This window comes from Equus caballus, chromosome 1 (assembly GCF_041296265.1).
Source record: "Equus caballus isolate H_3958 breed thoroughbred chromosome 1, TB-T2T, whole genome shotgun sequence".
In the NCBI taxonomy this organism is placed as follows: domain Eukaryota; kingdom Metazoa; phylum Chordata; class Mammalia; order Perissodactyla; family Equidae; genus Equus; species Equus caballus.
In genome coordinates this window covers 126,014,745-126,029,621 of record NC_091684.1, presented here as the reverse complement: position 1 = coordinate 126,029,621, position 14,877 = coordinate 126,014,745, and the positions used below count along the sequence as shown (strand labels likewise).

The 14,877-nt window shown below is 53.3% G+C and overlaps 1 protein-coding gene across 3 annotated transcripts; it reads right to left on the bottom strand.

Annotated features, from left to right (window-relative positions):
* Positions 1–2,901: 2,901 nt before the first annotated feature.
* Positions 2,902–11,209, bottom strand: LOC138917087 (protein FAM170A-like). 3 transcript variants are annotated; one of them, XM_070231670.1, is made up of 4 exons: positions 10,948–11,150; positions 7,358–9,177; positions 5,828–5,905; positions 2,902–4,657 (listed from the first exon to the last, which is right to left on the bottom strand). In XM_070231670.1, the coding sequence occupies exons 1-2, from the start codon at positions 10,994–10,996 to the stop codon at positions 8,321–8,323; spliced, it is 906 nt and encodes a 301-aa protein (XP_070087771.1). In that variant the 5' UTR covers positions 10,997–11,150; the 3' UTR covers positions 2,902–4,657; positions 5,828–5,905; positions 7,358–8,320. The 3 variants fall into 3 exon arrangements, with proteins under 3 accessions (XP_070087771.1, XP_070087766.1, XP_070087761.1); XM_070231665.1 differs by lacking the exon at positions 2,902–4,657 and having other exon boundaries at positions 5,723–5,905; positions 7,358–7,631; positions 8,049–9,177; positions 10,948–11,179; XM_070231660.1 differs by lacking the exon at positions 2,902–4,657 and having other exon boundaries at positions 5,723–5,905; positions 10,948–11,209.
* Positions 11,210–14,877: the final 3,668 nt, after the last annotated feature.

The window sequence follows — 14,877 nt, the reverse complement described above, 5'->3', positions numbered from 1 at the left end:
TCCTAGGCATCCCCTGCAGAGCTGGACTGTTTGTCCTGGCAGCTGGAGGCACCATCGCTCCCAAGTGAGCATTTTGCCCCCGTTCTTGACCTTCCCAGTCCCAAGCCCTGGAAAGTGTTAGCGGGAAGCTCCTTAGCCCTCTGCGTGTTTCCCCTTGGGACCAGTGAGAAAGAGATAGGATTGTGGCCTCCGGAAAAGCGTGGACTCAGGACCTCCACCTGTCTGGGAGATTTAGGAGGGCTCTTGGGGAAAGCCCGCCGTCCTCTCTTGGCTTGGATTTTGCTTCTGTTCTGGAGGCATTTAGAAGAGGAACCAGTAAATCGTGGAACCCTTTGAGGAAGGATTTGAGACAATGGATGTGGTGAGCAGAGTGTGTGGCCTGACTACTCAGAGGGACTTGAAAACCCTCTGATGGCGAGAGAGGAGGCTTGTTTTGTGCGATTCCAGAAGGCAGGACAGGGACGAGTCGGCGGGAACACAAGAGAAAAGAAAGATGTGTGCTTGTTCAGAAATGAATTAATAAAGGAAACCAACTAAAATTGGAGTCAGGAAGGCCTGGGAGTTACGGGAGCTGTTCTAAGTGAAAGTTAATTCAAGGAGAGTGAGAGTTCAGGGTGCGGACGACTCCTCATTGTAACGTTTTCCATTGGCTGGGCTTGTTGTCCCCAAAGAGGAAATTCTTTCTTCCTCCTGCTGGCATAGTAAAGTAGTAGCCAACTTCTCGTTGGAGATGCAAGGTGCTGGTCTCTCCCTAATTGGGGTAATTGACGGTGGGTGGTAGGACTGGAGAGCTCCCTGTAAGGCCTTCCTGACTCCAGTTTTAGTTGGTTTCCTTTATTGATTAATTTCCACACATTCAACCAGCTTTTACTTCTTCAATAGCTTAGTCTTTTTCGTAAGTTCCTTGCTGTTCCTATTGAAGTGTTTTCTTAATATTTTATAATTTTGACTCTATTTGGCACAGTGAACTAACGGGGGCAAGATAATGGTCTATGCCTCCCACCCCCGTTTCCATTTTCGGGATGCTTTATTTCTAGCTTGGAGAGAAGCCATTGATTTTGGTATATTTGTCTTATATGTAGCCACCTCGTCAAAATTTTTGTTGTCGTTTTCGAGGCATGCGATTGCATAATTATTAGAATTTTTAAAAATCTTGATATTTATACCTGCTTATTAAATTGTCTGGCTTATTCATTCAAGACTATGTTGAGATAGAAGTAATAACAGGTAACTTCATCCAGTTCCGAATTGTATTAAAATGTATTGAATATTTTGCAATTGACCCCACACCAGCCAAGTTTGGAGATAATTTGTTACGCACCAGTAGATAACTAATAGATCAACTTTGCTGACTACTATGGTATGTGGCCTCATAGGACAAGTTGGGGAATGCCTTCTCTCTTTCTATTCTTTGTATAATATTAAAATGATATGGTACCTGCACGTTTGGTGGAACCTGCCAGAGAATTGGCCTGTTATTTTCTGCGTGGAAGATTTTAAGCTGCTGTTCCTTTTTTCAGAGTGATTAACGGACCATTCTGGTAATGATTAGAAAGCTTGCCCCTGCTTGCTCTAGACTGCTAAATCCCTTCTTAAATATGGTGGATGTTCACTGTTTTCAGGCCATCCAGATCAATTAATCAATCCCAGATTGGCAGTCACCTCTGCTTACTTATTCCCTTATCTCACATTATTTGCTTCAAAGAAATGCACAGTAGCATATGCAGGTAGTTTTGTGTCCACAGCCTCGTTGAGTGCAGAATGTAGAGAAGGTCTATTATTCCAGGGTTCTTTCTATTTTTTTAAATTATTTTTCCCTTATGCCCCTTAGGCTCCCGTCCCCCCGCCCCCACTCTCCCCCCCAGCCCCCATCTACTAGCTTCAACTTCTGCTATTCCCATCAGGTCTCTAAACTTGCTGGATTTCTTCAGTGCACGGTGTGGAACGGGTGACCTGTTGCATCTGCGCATCAGAAGAGAACGCACTACTGGAATGAACAGGCGGGGAGGGCGGCAGTTGGACCGGTTGGGGCGCAGGCGCCACGCGGGAAGGGAGCCCGAGGGCGGCGCGGCGTCCCGGGCCTACCCTGCCGCAAGCCCTGCGGCAGGCTGGACGAGATCCTGGCCTCGCGCTCCGCTGGAGACCGCCCGGCTCCTCCCCACCGCTCGGCCACGCCCAGGATCGCCCAGCCGCCTGGCCCGCGAGCCCGGCCGCTCCTGCGGGGACCAACAGGATGCAGGCAAAGCCGGCAGCCTTGGAGGCCTAGGCCTAGGCCCAGGACCAGGCCTCCAGGAGCTCTGGGCTGCAGCGACTTGGGCAGTGCTTGTGCTGAGAGCGACCAGGCGGACAGTGGAGTGTCCTCAGCTATCGTGTGCGCGGAGGATGACCCAGGAAGGGTGGAGAACAGGCGCACAACTGCCTGGATCCACCCATGCAAGAGCCCTGGGCTTGTACATCCAGAAGAGAAGGCAGAGCCGACGAGGCCACGCTCGCTGTGCACATGCTCTCTCCGGGCTGGAGGTAGTGCCTGCACTGCCTGCACTGCCTGCACTGCCCTTGAAGGGTCCTCCTGGGCACTCACACCCAGTTGGGAGGGCCCGCGACCACACCCTGCTCATCTTGAGACTCCCAGAGCTTCTGCTCACACAGGACGAGGGGTTCGGAGGGCTGGGCCTGGCCACCTCCCTTGCCGCAGTTGTTGCTGTGCGTTGGCCCATGTGGACATCCTGGAAAATTCCGAGACTCTTTTTCGGCCTGCCTCACCTTCTGCCAGCAGGAACTCTGAGGAGAGCTGGGTCATGAAGGCGTGTAGCAACATACCACATTCCCCAGTACCTGTCCACTGCTGTTCTTGCCAGCACATGAGCCAGGTTTAGGATTTATGGGTCCTTTCCAATGATGCGCTTTCCAAGATCTTGTTTCAGCTCTATTTCTTTCTTCTTTCCCTTCGCACCCCCATTTTATCCCCTGGGGAGAATCCATCAGCTCTCCTCTGTCCCCACCCCGACACGACTCTGAGGCCCAGAATGCCCAGTCTGTAGGAACCCCATGGTGCTGGTCCTGAGGATCTGCGTTTCCTACAAGATCTTCAGATAAGTGTGATGCTGATAAAGCGGGAGACTTTGCATTTACAAGTCCACTTGTGAGAGCCAGCCCCGCCGGTTTCCCACGAGCTCCACTGCCCTGCGTGGTCTACATGGGAGACTTAGCAAGAAGATGGAGCTAAACGGCAAGAATTTCTGCAGCAAAGCCTGCCTGGTCTGGCCTAACACGTTTCAGTTTCCCAAGTTTCATCACTAGCTGTGACCAGACTCTGCTCTGCCCAGGCAAAAGAAGACCTATCCAATGAACTCAACATAGACTCTCCATGGCTGACCTCTGGGTAAGCAATAAACTAAGCAGAGGCAACTTACCAACAAATGCCTGCTTGGAGCGTTACTCGCTTAAACAAGTGGGGGTGGGGGGCGCCGAACCAAACCCCCAAGGACACAAAGGGAGCCTCCTCCTCTGGGCAACCTCCTTGGTCCCAGCTTTCTCATCTCCTACCGCTCAAGAGCCTACAAACTAAGATCTTTGGAAGAAAGATCCCCAGGAATACTTGCGGGTCACCTAGTGAAGATTTCCCCCACTGCTGGGTGAGGCATAGGTCAGAGAGGTCCTCTTGGGCTGCCTGGGCCTCTGCGCCGGACACTCAACACACAGAGTTGCAGACCCCCTAAAGATTTCCCGCCATGGGCATGACCCTGGTGACTTGGAGCCCCTGAGCCCTGAGAACTCCCAACAGTCAAAGACCACCCCCACCCCGCTTCCTCCTCATCAGGGTCTCGGGATTATTCTGGGCATTGTGTTCTTTTTGGCAGCTTTTCCGTTAAAGGACCCCTAAGGGCACTGTTGGTTTGCGCTTGGCACTCTGAGAATCCGCCACCTCGGAGGTGGGCAAGCAGCGGTGTCAACTATCACCTTAAGACTGGCAGAGGCCACAGGACACTGGGAAGGAGAGAGGTGAAAGGTTAGGAAAGCCTGGTTGTGCAGGCGACCAGGGACAGACTGGCGCTAACTTGAAAAGCTGGCCCGAGGTGAAGCGCATGCCACTTGTGAGTCCTGGGCCCGTTTCCGCTTTCAAAGGAGAACGTCTTTTGCCCCGTGCTTTTCCCACTGGGTTGGACGTGCCTTTTGACTTAAGAGACGAAGGAGCCTCCAAAACCTCTTGGGGTGCCTGATGGGTCAAGGAGGACTTGCCTCAGCCCAGTCTGTTCTTCCTGCAGGTAGAGGACCAATCACCTTAGTGTCCCAGGTCGTCAGCTGGTCTTAGGACTCGGATAATCGGTCTTTGAAGGCATCCCAGCCGAGGAGTACTTCCTGGGTTCACCTTCTCACAGCTGGTTGCTTGACTCCCAGTTTTACGACTCGAGTGAGAAATGGGACCACGAGAGGCGTGAGAAGTACGGAGACATGAGCCCTGACCTCTTGGCATTGGCTCCTGCTTCTTGAGGAGGGAAAAGGTAAAGAAGGCCGCATCTCCTGTGTCCTGTGACATGTGTGCCGTGCATTCTCGCGAAGACGCTCTCAGGTAAGGAGTTGGTGGGAAATGCTTTGCTTTCTCTTAAACTCTGTCCTTGAGGCCTTTGCTGATGGAGGGCATCGAACCGACATTCCACTGGAGGAGGGAGGGAGGGAGGGAGGGAGGGGCAGAGGAAGGGGCAAATTAGTATGTAGGAAATGAGCCCGTTTTGGTAAAACAAGAACAAAGATCTGAGTATACTGGAAAACCTATATACACGTGCATAAAGGAGTAGAAGCGTATGTTTGTATGTGTATGATTGCTTAAGCAAGGATGATGAAGGAGTCTACTTATTAGACTGTTAGAATTATCTGGACACACTTCTGCAACTGTGACAATGAGTGAGAACACGCAGAAGGGACAGTGTTTAAAGAAATAGCATAATGAAATGTATTTCCATTCTATAGTTATGTATCAGTGTATATAAGGTATGCTATAATTCAAAGCCATGAAGAGTAAACATGAGTCAAAATAAGAAGAACCAAAAAGACAGGGTTAGCTGTATCTGCTGACTGACAGGAATCCATCATAGATTGTCCAGTGAAACATGGCGCAGAACAATGTGGGCCAAGTGTGACGTCATTTTTAAAAAAGCGAAGAAACAGACAGACCTCCCCGTGTACCTGGGACTGTATATGTGTGTCTGTCTTAGTCCATTTGGGCTGCTATAACAAAATACCACAGCTGAGGCTGGCTGATAAACAATAGGAGTTGATTTCTCACAGTCCTGGAGGTTGGAAGTCCAAGATCAGGGTACCAGCATGGACAGGCGAGGGCCCTATCGGGCTCACACTCTTGCATCCTCACATGGTGGAAGGGGCTGGGGAACTCTGCGGGGTCTCTTCTATAAGAGCACTAGTCCCAGTCATGGGGGCACCACCCTCAGGACCCAGTCACCTCCCAAACGCCCCATCTCCTAACTCCATCACATTGGGGCTTAGGATCCCGACAGTGAATGCTGAGGGGACAGAAACATTAAGAATCTGGCAGTCTCTGAGCAGAGAGAGATGTAGGGAAGGATACACGTGTGTCTTTTAACACTGGACAACTTGGGAGAGGAGTGCAATTTACATAGGAGAGGATGATTCTGATTATACTTTCGATTTACAATACTTTGCAGTTAGACAGATCATAATCAGAATATAAGACCTCTCTAAGTTAGAACATCACAGATATGCAGTTTTAAATTTTGCATTGTGAAAAGATAGGCATGAGCCCATCTTTAACGTCAGACACAAAGAGTCCGACCACTGAATGAAGACACACCCTCAGCTGTACAGGGGTCAGACCCAGCAGAGCTCTTGCTTGCCATTTGGAGACCATGCCTTCTTCTGGACTCTACACCTAGAAATGACCAAAGTATTCTGTGAGGATTAAAGCATCCACCCTCAAACGTGTGCTGAGTATACATGTATACTGGCGAGGAAGAAGGCTGGACACCATGTGCAATTCATTAAGTGACACGCAGACACTGCGAGATTCTTGTTCTCTGCTATGTGCTCCCGCCTTACTCCTCTAACCGTTCTAATGGAAAACTCACCCAGGTGCATTCGAGGCCATTTTCCAAGACTACCCTTAGACGTAGTTAACGGGGATTTCGCAACTTATAGGAAGGAAAAGATTTTGGACAAAAGATCTCTTGGACAGTGGAAAGTCCCAGCCAGCCTCTGCCTCCCACTGGGATTGCCAGACCATTTCCACTCTCGCATCTCTGAGAATCACAGAGATGCGGGGTGGGTGAGCCGAGGAGTCGAAAGAGAGATTTCTTGGACTCTCAAGGTCTGGCAGTAGTGCTCTTTGATTGAGAGAATAGTATGGAAGAGCACGGGGACAGGACCCAATGGGCAGTCAGAGCTGCTGCTGCCGGCATGGGGACAGGACCCAATGGGCAGTCAGAGCTGCTGCTGCCGGCATGGGGACAGGACCCATGGGCAGTCAGAGCTGCTGCGTGGGGACTGGACCCACGGGCAGGAGGAGCTGCCGCTGCCGCTGCCGCTGCCAACATGGGTTGAGAGTAGGGCTAAACTGAAGGCATAGGTGTGTGAGTTTATCTCTTTCCAAGACAAAGGAAAGAATGTGTAAAAGAAGTTGTTAAAATGGCATCAGTGCAGGTGGGGTCTGGTTATTGGCTGGCCCTATAACTTTAGGTCAGAATCAGACCGGATTAAGTCGGGATGTCCTATGCCTCCCGGAGGCTATTGGTGGTGGGGGTGGGGGGAGGAGTCAGCTAGGTGAGGTTACCAGACGAGCACCATAGACAAGACTTAAGTCCTTGCCGTCCCCATTAAGAGTCTCTAGAGATAAGGTCACCCCTCCTTCCTCCTGGGGCAGAGAGGGAGACACCCCCAACACGTGGAGACTTCCTTCACAGATGCAAATGTCTCTCATCAAAGGGCAAGCAAATCCCACTCCTCAGAGGCTCCTTCCCGTCTGCAGTTTTTAAAAGTAACCAGCCTAAAATAATCCTCATCAACAGGATTTCCTTCTTCATCATTAGCACCTGCCTCAAAGCCCTGGCTTCCCTCCACTTCAGACCCTGTCACCCTCAGGAGCCATGTCTGTCCCTCTGAGAAGTACAAACAGGGCAGCCCGTGGATGGATGTGCCAGGCCTGGGAACCCTACCCACGCACCCTGTGCCCTGAGGGTCCCCGTGTCACTCTGCGTCTCAGCTCCCAGGGACATGGACACACCCTGACACCCCCAGCGCTTCCCGGGCCCTTGGACTTGATGCCCTGACCCTAGTTTCTCTGCCCACCATGGAGTCTGGGCATGAACCTGACCCTTCCCATCCTCACCTCGGATCACCCCTGCCTTCATTATAATTCCAGGGTTCACAGGAAATGTCCTCTCTTTTGCTGCTTTATCCTCAGCCAGGTGTTTTCTTGCAGTTCTCTGATCTCAGGATAGGTCCGGTTATACCACAGAACAAAGAAAGAACAGGCAAGTGTCACGGATGTGTCACGACCGGGGGGTAAAGCATGTTTGTTGTAAAGGGGCCAAAAAGTTTCCAAGCTGCTTCCCTTGCACCCTAGGAGACCCTCTGCAGGACTCATCCAGTAACTGGATCTCCTGTTGTGCAGAAAAGGATGGCACCAATGGAGTCTTTCTGCACCAGCTGCCACCTCCACTCCCCCCAAGAGGGAACGGCACATCCCTCCAACCCCGCTTCTCCCAGTGAGGCCAGAGGACTTGGATGGCGAGCTCAGCTTCCTTTAAGAGCCCGCCTCTCCTCTTGCAGGCCCTCCTTCCTGTCTCTCCCTGCACGTGGCTGGGAGCGGAGGCAGGCGGAGGGGCGGGTTGAGGGGCTTTATCCCATTGCTGTCCTACAGACTGTTTCCCCGCGTCCCCGACTCCTTCTGCTTCCTCCTCCTGCGGACGACTCAGCTACACCCCTTCTCAACCACACTTCCTTTAGAGCTCCCTTGGCTGAGGCGCTCTCCCAGCCCTCCAGAGCCCCCTGAAGTCCCGTTTTCTTTCCCGCCTTACACGGTCGCCATGTTCAGGGTCCCGAATTCCACAGCATCTGGATGGGGCTCTCCTCTCTTCTCCTGGCTGGGCGAGCCTCTGGCCTGACCTGGCGTGCAGAGTCGGCTGTCCCGAGGCCGCTTCATCCACCCCTTCTGGGTGGTGCTCTCCACGCCCTTGGTTGGCGATGCGGACCACGCAGCCTGGAGCGAAGGGTCTCCCGGGGTGGCTAAGCGGTCTGACCCGCGGTCTTCCCCGACAGGCCCCATCCCACCCACAGCCCTGCTCTGCAGTCACAGGGCCTGAGCGCGGCCCTTCAGGCGCGTGCCCCGCGGTCCTTGGGGCCGCGCCCCGCGGCCCTGCCTCTGCCAGGCCTCCTGCCTCTGCAGCCACGCCAGCTCGCTCCGCAGCCGCCTCAGCTCCTGGCTCTGTGCTTGCAGTCTCGCCTGCAGGCGCAGGCAGGCTTCCTCCTTGGCTCGCACCTCCCTGCTCTTGGCCGCCAGCAGGCGCCTCTGGGCCAGCAGGTGGCAGCGTCGGGGCCGGCGCGGCGCAGACGCGGGCCGCCGGCGCTCCAGCAGCTCCTCATAGAAGACGCGGCAGCTGAAGCCCTCCTTGACGCCGCGCTCGGCGTGCGCCACCACGGCGGCCGGGCACGGGAACACGCGGCAGCAGGCCACGCAGCGGAAGCCGTGCTCGCCGGTCACCAGCCACTCCGGGGTGACCGCGCGGGGCGGCGCCCCCTGCTCCTGGACGGCCGGCGCAGGGGTGTGCGCCTCGGCTTCCTGGACACAGGGCTCCGTGTCGCTGAGCAGGGACTCCGTGTCAGCCGGGCTCGGGGGAGGGCCGATGGTGCTCTCCTGGGAGAGCTCGGCCTCGAAGACGCGGGGCCTCTCGTCCACGGGTGCAAACCCGCTTTCGGTTTGCCACGCGACGGCCACCCCCTTCACGGTGCGCACTTGGGTGTAATAGGCGCACCGCACCCATTGCTTCTCTTTGGGCGACCCGTAGCTGGAGGAGTGGGAGGTCCGCTCCGCTGAAGCAGAGGAGACACACGTCTCTGGGAGTCGGAGGGTCTTCCTGGGCCTGGAGCTCCGGCTTCTGTTTGCCGATGGTGTAGGCTGTGTGGCCCTGTCCTCTTGGGTTGAGGCCTCTGAGAACAGAGTGGGAGTTCCATGAGCTCTGGGGCCTGGGGCCTGGGGCCTGGTCTCTGAGCCCAGGCTGTTGTGTCGGGGGTCCCTGGGGGCCTCTCCGTCGCTACCCTCCTCCACCTCTGGGAAACCTCGTCACATCTTCGTCTTGCCCCGGCGGGCCCGGGTCCCGAGCCTTCCAGTGCTGGTTGCACTGCTGGGGGTGACACAAGTCCCCTCGAGCACATTGGTACCAATGACAGTGGTACCCTGTGTCAAAGGTCTGTCGTGGGAGACAATACAATACCCTTTGCGATCTTCTGCTTGTAATTGTAGGACCTTCAGGCTAATTTTTCTTTTTTTTTTTTTCCTAACATTTGTTGAATGCCAACTATGCTACCCCTCTGGGAGATGTTTTCTATGAAGTTGATTTGCTAGGATAGTTAGTTAGAGGGTTAGCGTGCCAACGGGAGAAATGCTCATCTCTTTTCAACCCGGTATTAGGGGGGCACTGATAGAAGGAATTCCACTGACAGGCATACTAATTTGCAGACTTTGTTAAGGCTCTTGCAAGTTTCCTTCTTTCTCAAACCTTCCTTAACCGAGCAACACTAGACCTTTAAAAAGGCTTGCTCGGAGCTGACTCCTGAGCACTTCCTCGTGAGATGAGCTCCTTCAGTGTGAAGGCAGAAAACAGATGTCCGTGTCTGAGCGCCCTGATCCCCCAACCTCCGTGGTGAGTACGTGAAAACCTCACCGAGGGCATCTGCGGGCTTGCCGCGTCAGCCTCAGGGTCTGTGCATGCTTCTGAGGACGGGGCTGGTTTGGAGAGTTCAGGATGCAGAAAGGAAGTGATGGAAGCAAGCTTTGGGGGTGTGTGGGGGAGGGAGCGAAGGGTTCAGGTAGGACCGAGATGGAGAAGACCTCAGGGGGCAGTGGACAGAATCTGCAGACAGAAGACCAGGAGGGAAGAGGAAACCAGCTGGGCCTGTGGCGAGCAGCACATGGGAGTTGTCAGGAAGTTGGGGAGGAGGCAAGGGGAAAAGGAACTGACTGGGGAAAGGGTCCCGAACTAGGATCTGTAGGATTTCTGGCAGAAACACAGGTTAAGGAGAGATTTAGAATGCGATTCTGAAGTGAAGCTTTGCTGTGCCACATCGTAGAGCCCTAGGGAGAGGTGGACGGGAGACAGAGGAGGAGAAGGCAAGGCCTTGGACTGAGGGTAGTGCTGTCTGCCCAGGCCCCCTTCTGCCCCAGCCCTGGCTCAGAATGAGGGAGACCTCTGGGGTCGTCGTGGGGTACCGGGCCAACCACCCAGCAGCCTTCCATAACTTCTGGATTACTGTTTTTGCTGCCTCGCCTGATGTATTAATTCCCTCTCAGTAGAAAATGCGAGGACAGTGAAGGGGACAAGTCCCCTCGCCCCTTCTCCCCAGTCCCACGCCGTCTGCCCCAGGGGCTCCCTTGCTTCCTGCCTTCGCGTGGCCATCAAGCCCTTCCTAGGGCTCAGGCCTGAACAGTTAAGTTTCTAGTCTGAGCCAATTGAGGAAAGACCCTCAGACTCACAGTAGGGGGTCCTTCGGTTCACTCACTCACTCCTTCACTTAGTCATTCATGTTACGCATGTGTTCGTTGTCTACTAAATGACACAGTACGTTCACAGTGAAAGCCTCAGTGAGCCTCAGGCCTCTGGCCAAATCCTTCATCTTCGCTCTCCTGGCCATCTGTCCGGGGAAATCAGACCCCTGGCTTCCCAGCTCCCATCCATCAGACTGTTTTCCTCCTCTCCTTACCTGGGGTCTCAGAGATAGGCCTCTTCCTCCCGGATTGCCGCCGATTCATCCTGTCGGGGCAGAGGTGAACTCCCAGGATGGTCTCCGGAAGGATCTCTCTCCCTCTTCCCAATCTCAGCCTCTCTTGGGTCGTAGACTCTGAGTGAGTCCTCAATGTCTGTGAGTCGGCAGCTACAGGCGCTGCCCCACAGGGAGATCCCGGATCCACAACCTCTCTGTGAGCAGTTGGGATCTGAGTGAGCTCCGAGTCTTCCAGTAAATCCTGTGTGATGTCACCGCTGACATAGCTCAGTTCCGAGGGCCCAGTTTGAACGTCAACATGGCAACAAGAAATCACGGCAACAGTTGAAGTAGGGGTGAGGAGGGCAGCTGAGGGAAGGTGATATAATAATTACGTAATAAAGTGATTTGGAACTTTTCCCTGCCCTCAAGGGGCCTCCCATCCATCTGGAGAGAGGGTGAGAGGGCAGAAAAGGAGAACAGACTGGGATGGGTGATATCTTTCCCCGAGGCCTCTCCTGTGCCTCTGTTTGGAAGTCACCTCTCCAGCCCTGGTCACTCAGTGTCCCCTCTGAACCCCTCTCAGACCTCCTTTGCCTCTGAGCCTTCTCAAAGGCTGTTCCCCCTGACTAGGAGACCGTCCCTCCCCTCCCTCCTGGGTCCGCCCCTCCCACGGGGAGGCACAGTGGTGTGGTGCATGGAGCACCACTGGGTTTGATCCCTGCTCCGCCACCTGCTGGATCTTGGGCCAGTCAGTGGACCTCTCTCTGCTTCACTTTCCTTTTTTATTTTTTTTTAAAGATTTTGTTTTTCCTTTTTCTCCCCAAAGTCCCCCGGTACATAGTTGTATATTTTTAGTTGTGGGTCCTCCTAGTTGCGGCACGTGGGACGCCGCCTCAGCCTGGCCTGACGAGCGGTGCCGTGTCCGCGCCCAGGATCCCAACCGGCAAAGCCCTGGGCCGCCGAGGCGGAGTGGGTGAACTTAACCGCTTGGCCACGGGGCCAGCCCCTCTGCCTCGCTTTCTGATCTGTAAAATGGAAAGGACTCTCTCCACCTGATAGCATCATTTGGAGGCTGAAGAGGTCAATCCGTGGAAAGCATTTAGAACAGTGACTGTTACAGGAGAAGACTATGCTAATGGTCACGGTTACCGTTGTACTGCAGGTCACAGCTTGCTGAGGGTGCGCAGATTAGCTGATGTCCTCGCCCTGAGCATGCAGAGCTCCCGAAAGCCCCCGTCCTTACGCTCCTCCAGGTCCACGGGAGAGGCTCATTTGAAAATCTGTCTCCTTGAATTGGACCGTAAGCAACGTGGAGGCAAACACCGGCTTGCTCTCAGGTCTGTAATCCCAGAAAGTAGGAGAGCGCCTGACACGTAGTAGGCACTCGACACGCATTTGTTGAATGAATGAATGAATGAATGAATGAATGAGTGGTGACTCCCACAAGGACTCCTCCATCCTAGGCATCCCCTGCAGAGCTGGACTGTTTGTCCTGGCAGCTGGAGGCACCATCGCTCCCAAGTGAGCATTTTGCCCCCGTTCTTGACCTTCCCAGTCCCAAGCCCTGGAAAGTGTTAGCGGGAAGCTCCTTAGCCCTCTGCGTGTTTCCCCTTGGGACCAGTGAGAAAGAGATAGGATTGTGGCCTCCGGAAAAGCGTGGACTCAGGACCTCCACCTGTCTGGGAGATTTAGGAGGGCTCTTGGGGAAAGCCCGCCGTCCTCTCTTGGCTTGGATTTTGCTTCTGTTCTGGAGGCATTTAGAAGAGGAACCAGTAAATCGTGGAACCCTTTGAGGAAGGATTTGAGACAATGGATGTGGTGAGCAGAGTGTGTGGCCTGACTACTCAGAGGGACTTGAAAACCCTCTGATGGCGAGAGAGGAGGCTTGTTTTGTGCGATTCCAGAAGGCAGGACAGGGACGAGTCGGCGGGAACACAAGAGAAAAGAAAGATGTGTGCTTGTTCAGAAATGAATTAATAAAGGAAACCAACTAAAATTGGAGTCAGGAAGGCCTGGGAGTTACGGGAGCTGTTCTAAGTGAAAGTTAATTCAAGGAGAGTGAGAGTTCAGGGTGCGGACGACTCCTCATTGTAACGTTTTCCATTGGCTGGGCTTGTTGTCCCCAAAGAGGAAATTCTTTCTTCCTCCTGCTGGCATAGTAAAGTAGTAGCCAACTTCTCGTTGGAGATGCAAGGTGCTGGTCTCTCCCTAATTGGGGTAATTGACGGTGGGTGGTAGGACTGGAGAGCTCCCTGTAAGGCCTTCCTGACTCCAGTTTTAGTTGGTTTCCTTTATTGATTAATTTCCACACATTCAACCAGCTTTTACTTCTTCAATAGCTTAGTCTTTTTCGTAAGTTCCTTGCTGTTCCTATTGAAGTGTTTTCTTAATATTTTATAATTTTGACTCTATTTGGCACAGTGAACTAACGGGGGCAAGATAATGGTCTATGCCTCCCACCCCCGTTTCCATTTTCGGGATGCTTTATTTCTAGCTTGGAGAGAAGCCATTGATTTTGGTATATTTGTCTTATATGTAGCCACCTCGTCAAAATTTTTGTTGTCGTTTTCGAGGCATGCGATTGCATAATTATTAGAATTTTTAAAAATCTTGATATTTATACCTGCTTATTAAATTGTCTGGCTTATTCATTCAAGACTATGTTGAGATAGAAGTAATAACAGGTAACTTCATCCAGTTCCGAATTGTATTAAAATGTATTGAATATTTTGCAATTGACCCCACACCAGCCAAGTTTGGAGATAATTTGTTACGCACCAGTAGATAACTAATAGATCAACTTTGCTGACTACTATGGTATGTGGCCTCATAGGACAAGTTGGGGAATGCCTTCTCTCTTTCTATTCTTTGTATAATATTAAAATGATATGGTACCTGCACGTTTGGTGGAACCTGCCAGAGAATTGGCCTGTTATTTTCTGCGTGGAAGATTTTAAGCTGCTGTTCCTTTTTTCAGAGTGATTAACGGACCATTCTGGTAATGATTAGAAAGCTTGCCCCTGCTTGCTCTAGACTGCTAAATCCCTTCTTAAATATGGTGGATGTTCACTGTTTTCAGGCCATCCAGATCAATTAATCAATCCCAGATTGGCAGTCACCTCTGCTTACTTATTCCCTTATCTCACATTATTTGCTTCAAAGAAATGCACAGTAGCATATGCAGGTAGTTTTGTGTCCACAGCCTCGTTGAGTGCAGAATGTAGAGAAGGTCTATTATTCCAGGGTTCTTTCTATTTTTTTAAATTATTTTTCCCTTATGCCCCTTAGGCTCCCGTCCCCCCGCCCCCACTCTCCCCCCCAGCCCCCATCTACTAGCTTCAACTTCTGCTATTCCCATCAGGTCTCTAAACTTGCTGGATTTCTTCAGTGCACGGTGTGGAACGGGTGACCTGTTGCATCTGCGCATCAGAAGAGAACGCACTACTGGAATGAACAGGCGGGGAGGGCGGCAGTTGGACCGGTTGGGGCGCAGGCGCCACGCGGGAAGGGAGCCCGAGGGCGGCGCGGCGTCCCGGGCCTACCCTGCCGCAAGCCCTGCGGCAGGCTGGACGAGATCCTGGCCTCGCGCTCCGCTGGAGACCGCCCGGCTCCTCCCCACCGCTCGGCCACGCCCAGGATCGCCCAGCCGCCTGGCCCGCGAGCCCGGCCGCTCCTGCGGGGACCAACAGGATGCAGGCAAAGCCGGCAGCCTTGGAGGCCTAGGCCTAGGCCCAGGACCAGGCCTCCAGGAGCTCTGGGCTGCAGCGACTTGGGCAGTGCTTGTGCTGAGAGCGACCAGGCGGACAGTGGAGTGTCCTCAGCTATCGTGTGCGCGGAGGATGACCCAGGAAGGGTGGAGAACAGGCGCACAACTGCCTGGATCCACCCATGCAAGAGCCCTGGGCTTGTACATCCAGAAGAGAAGGC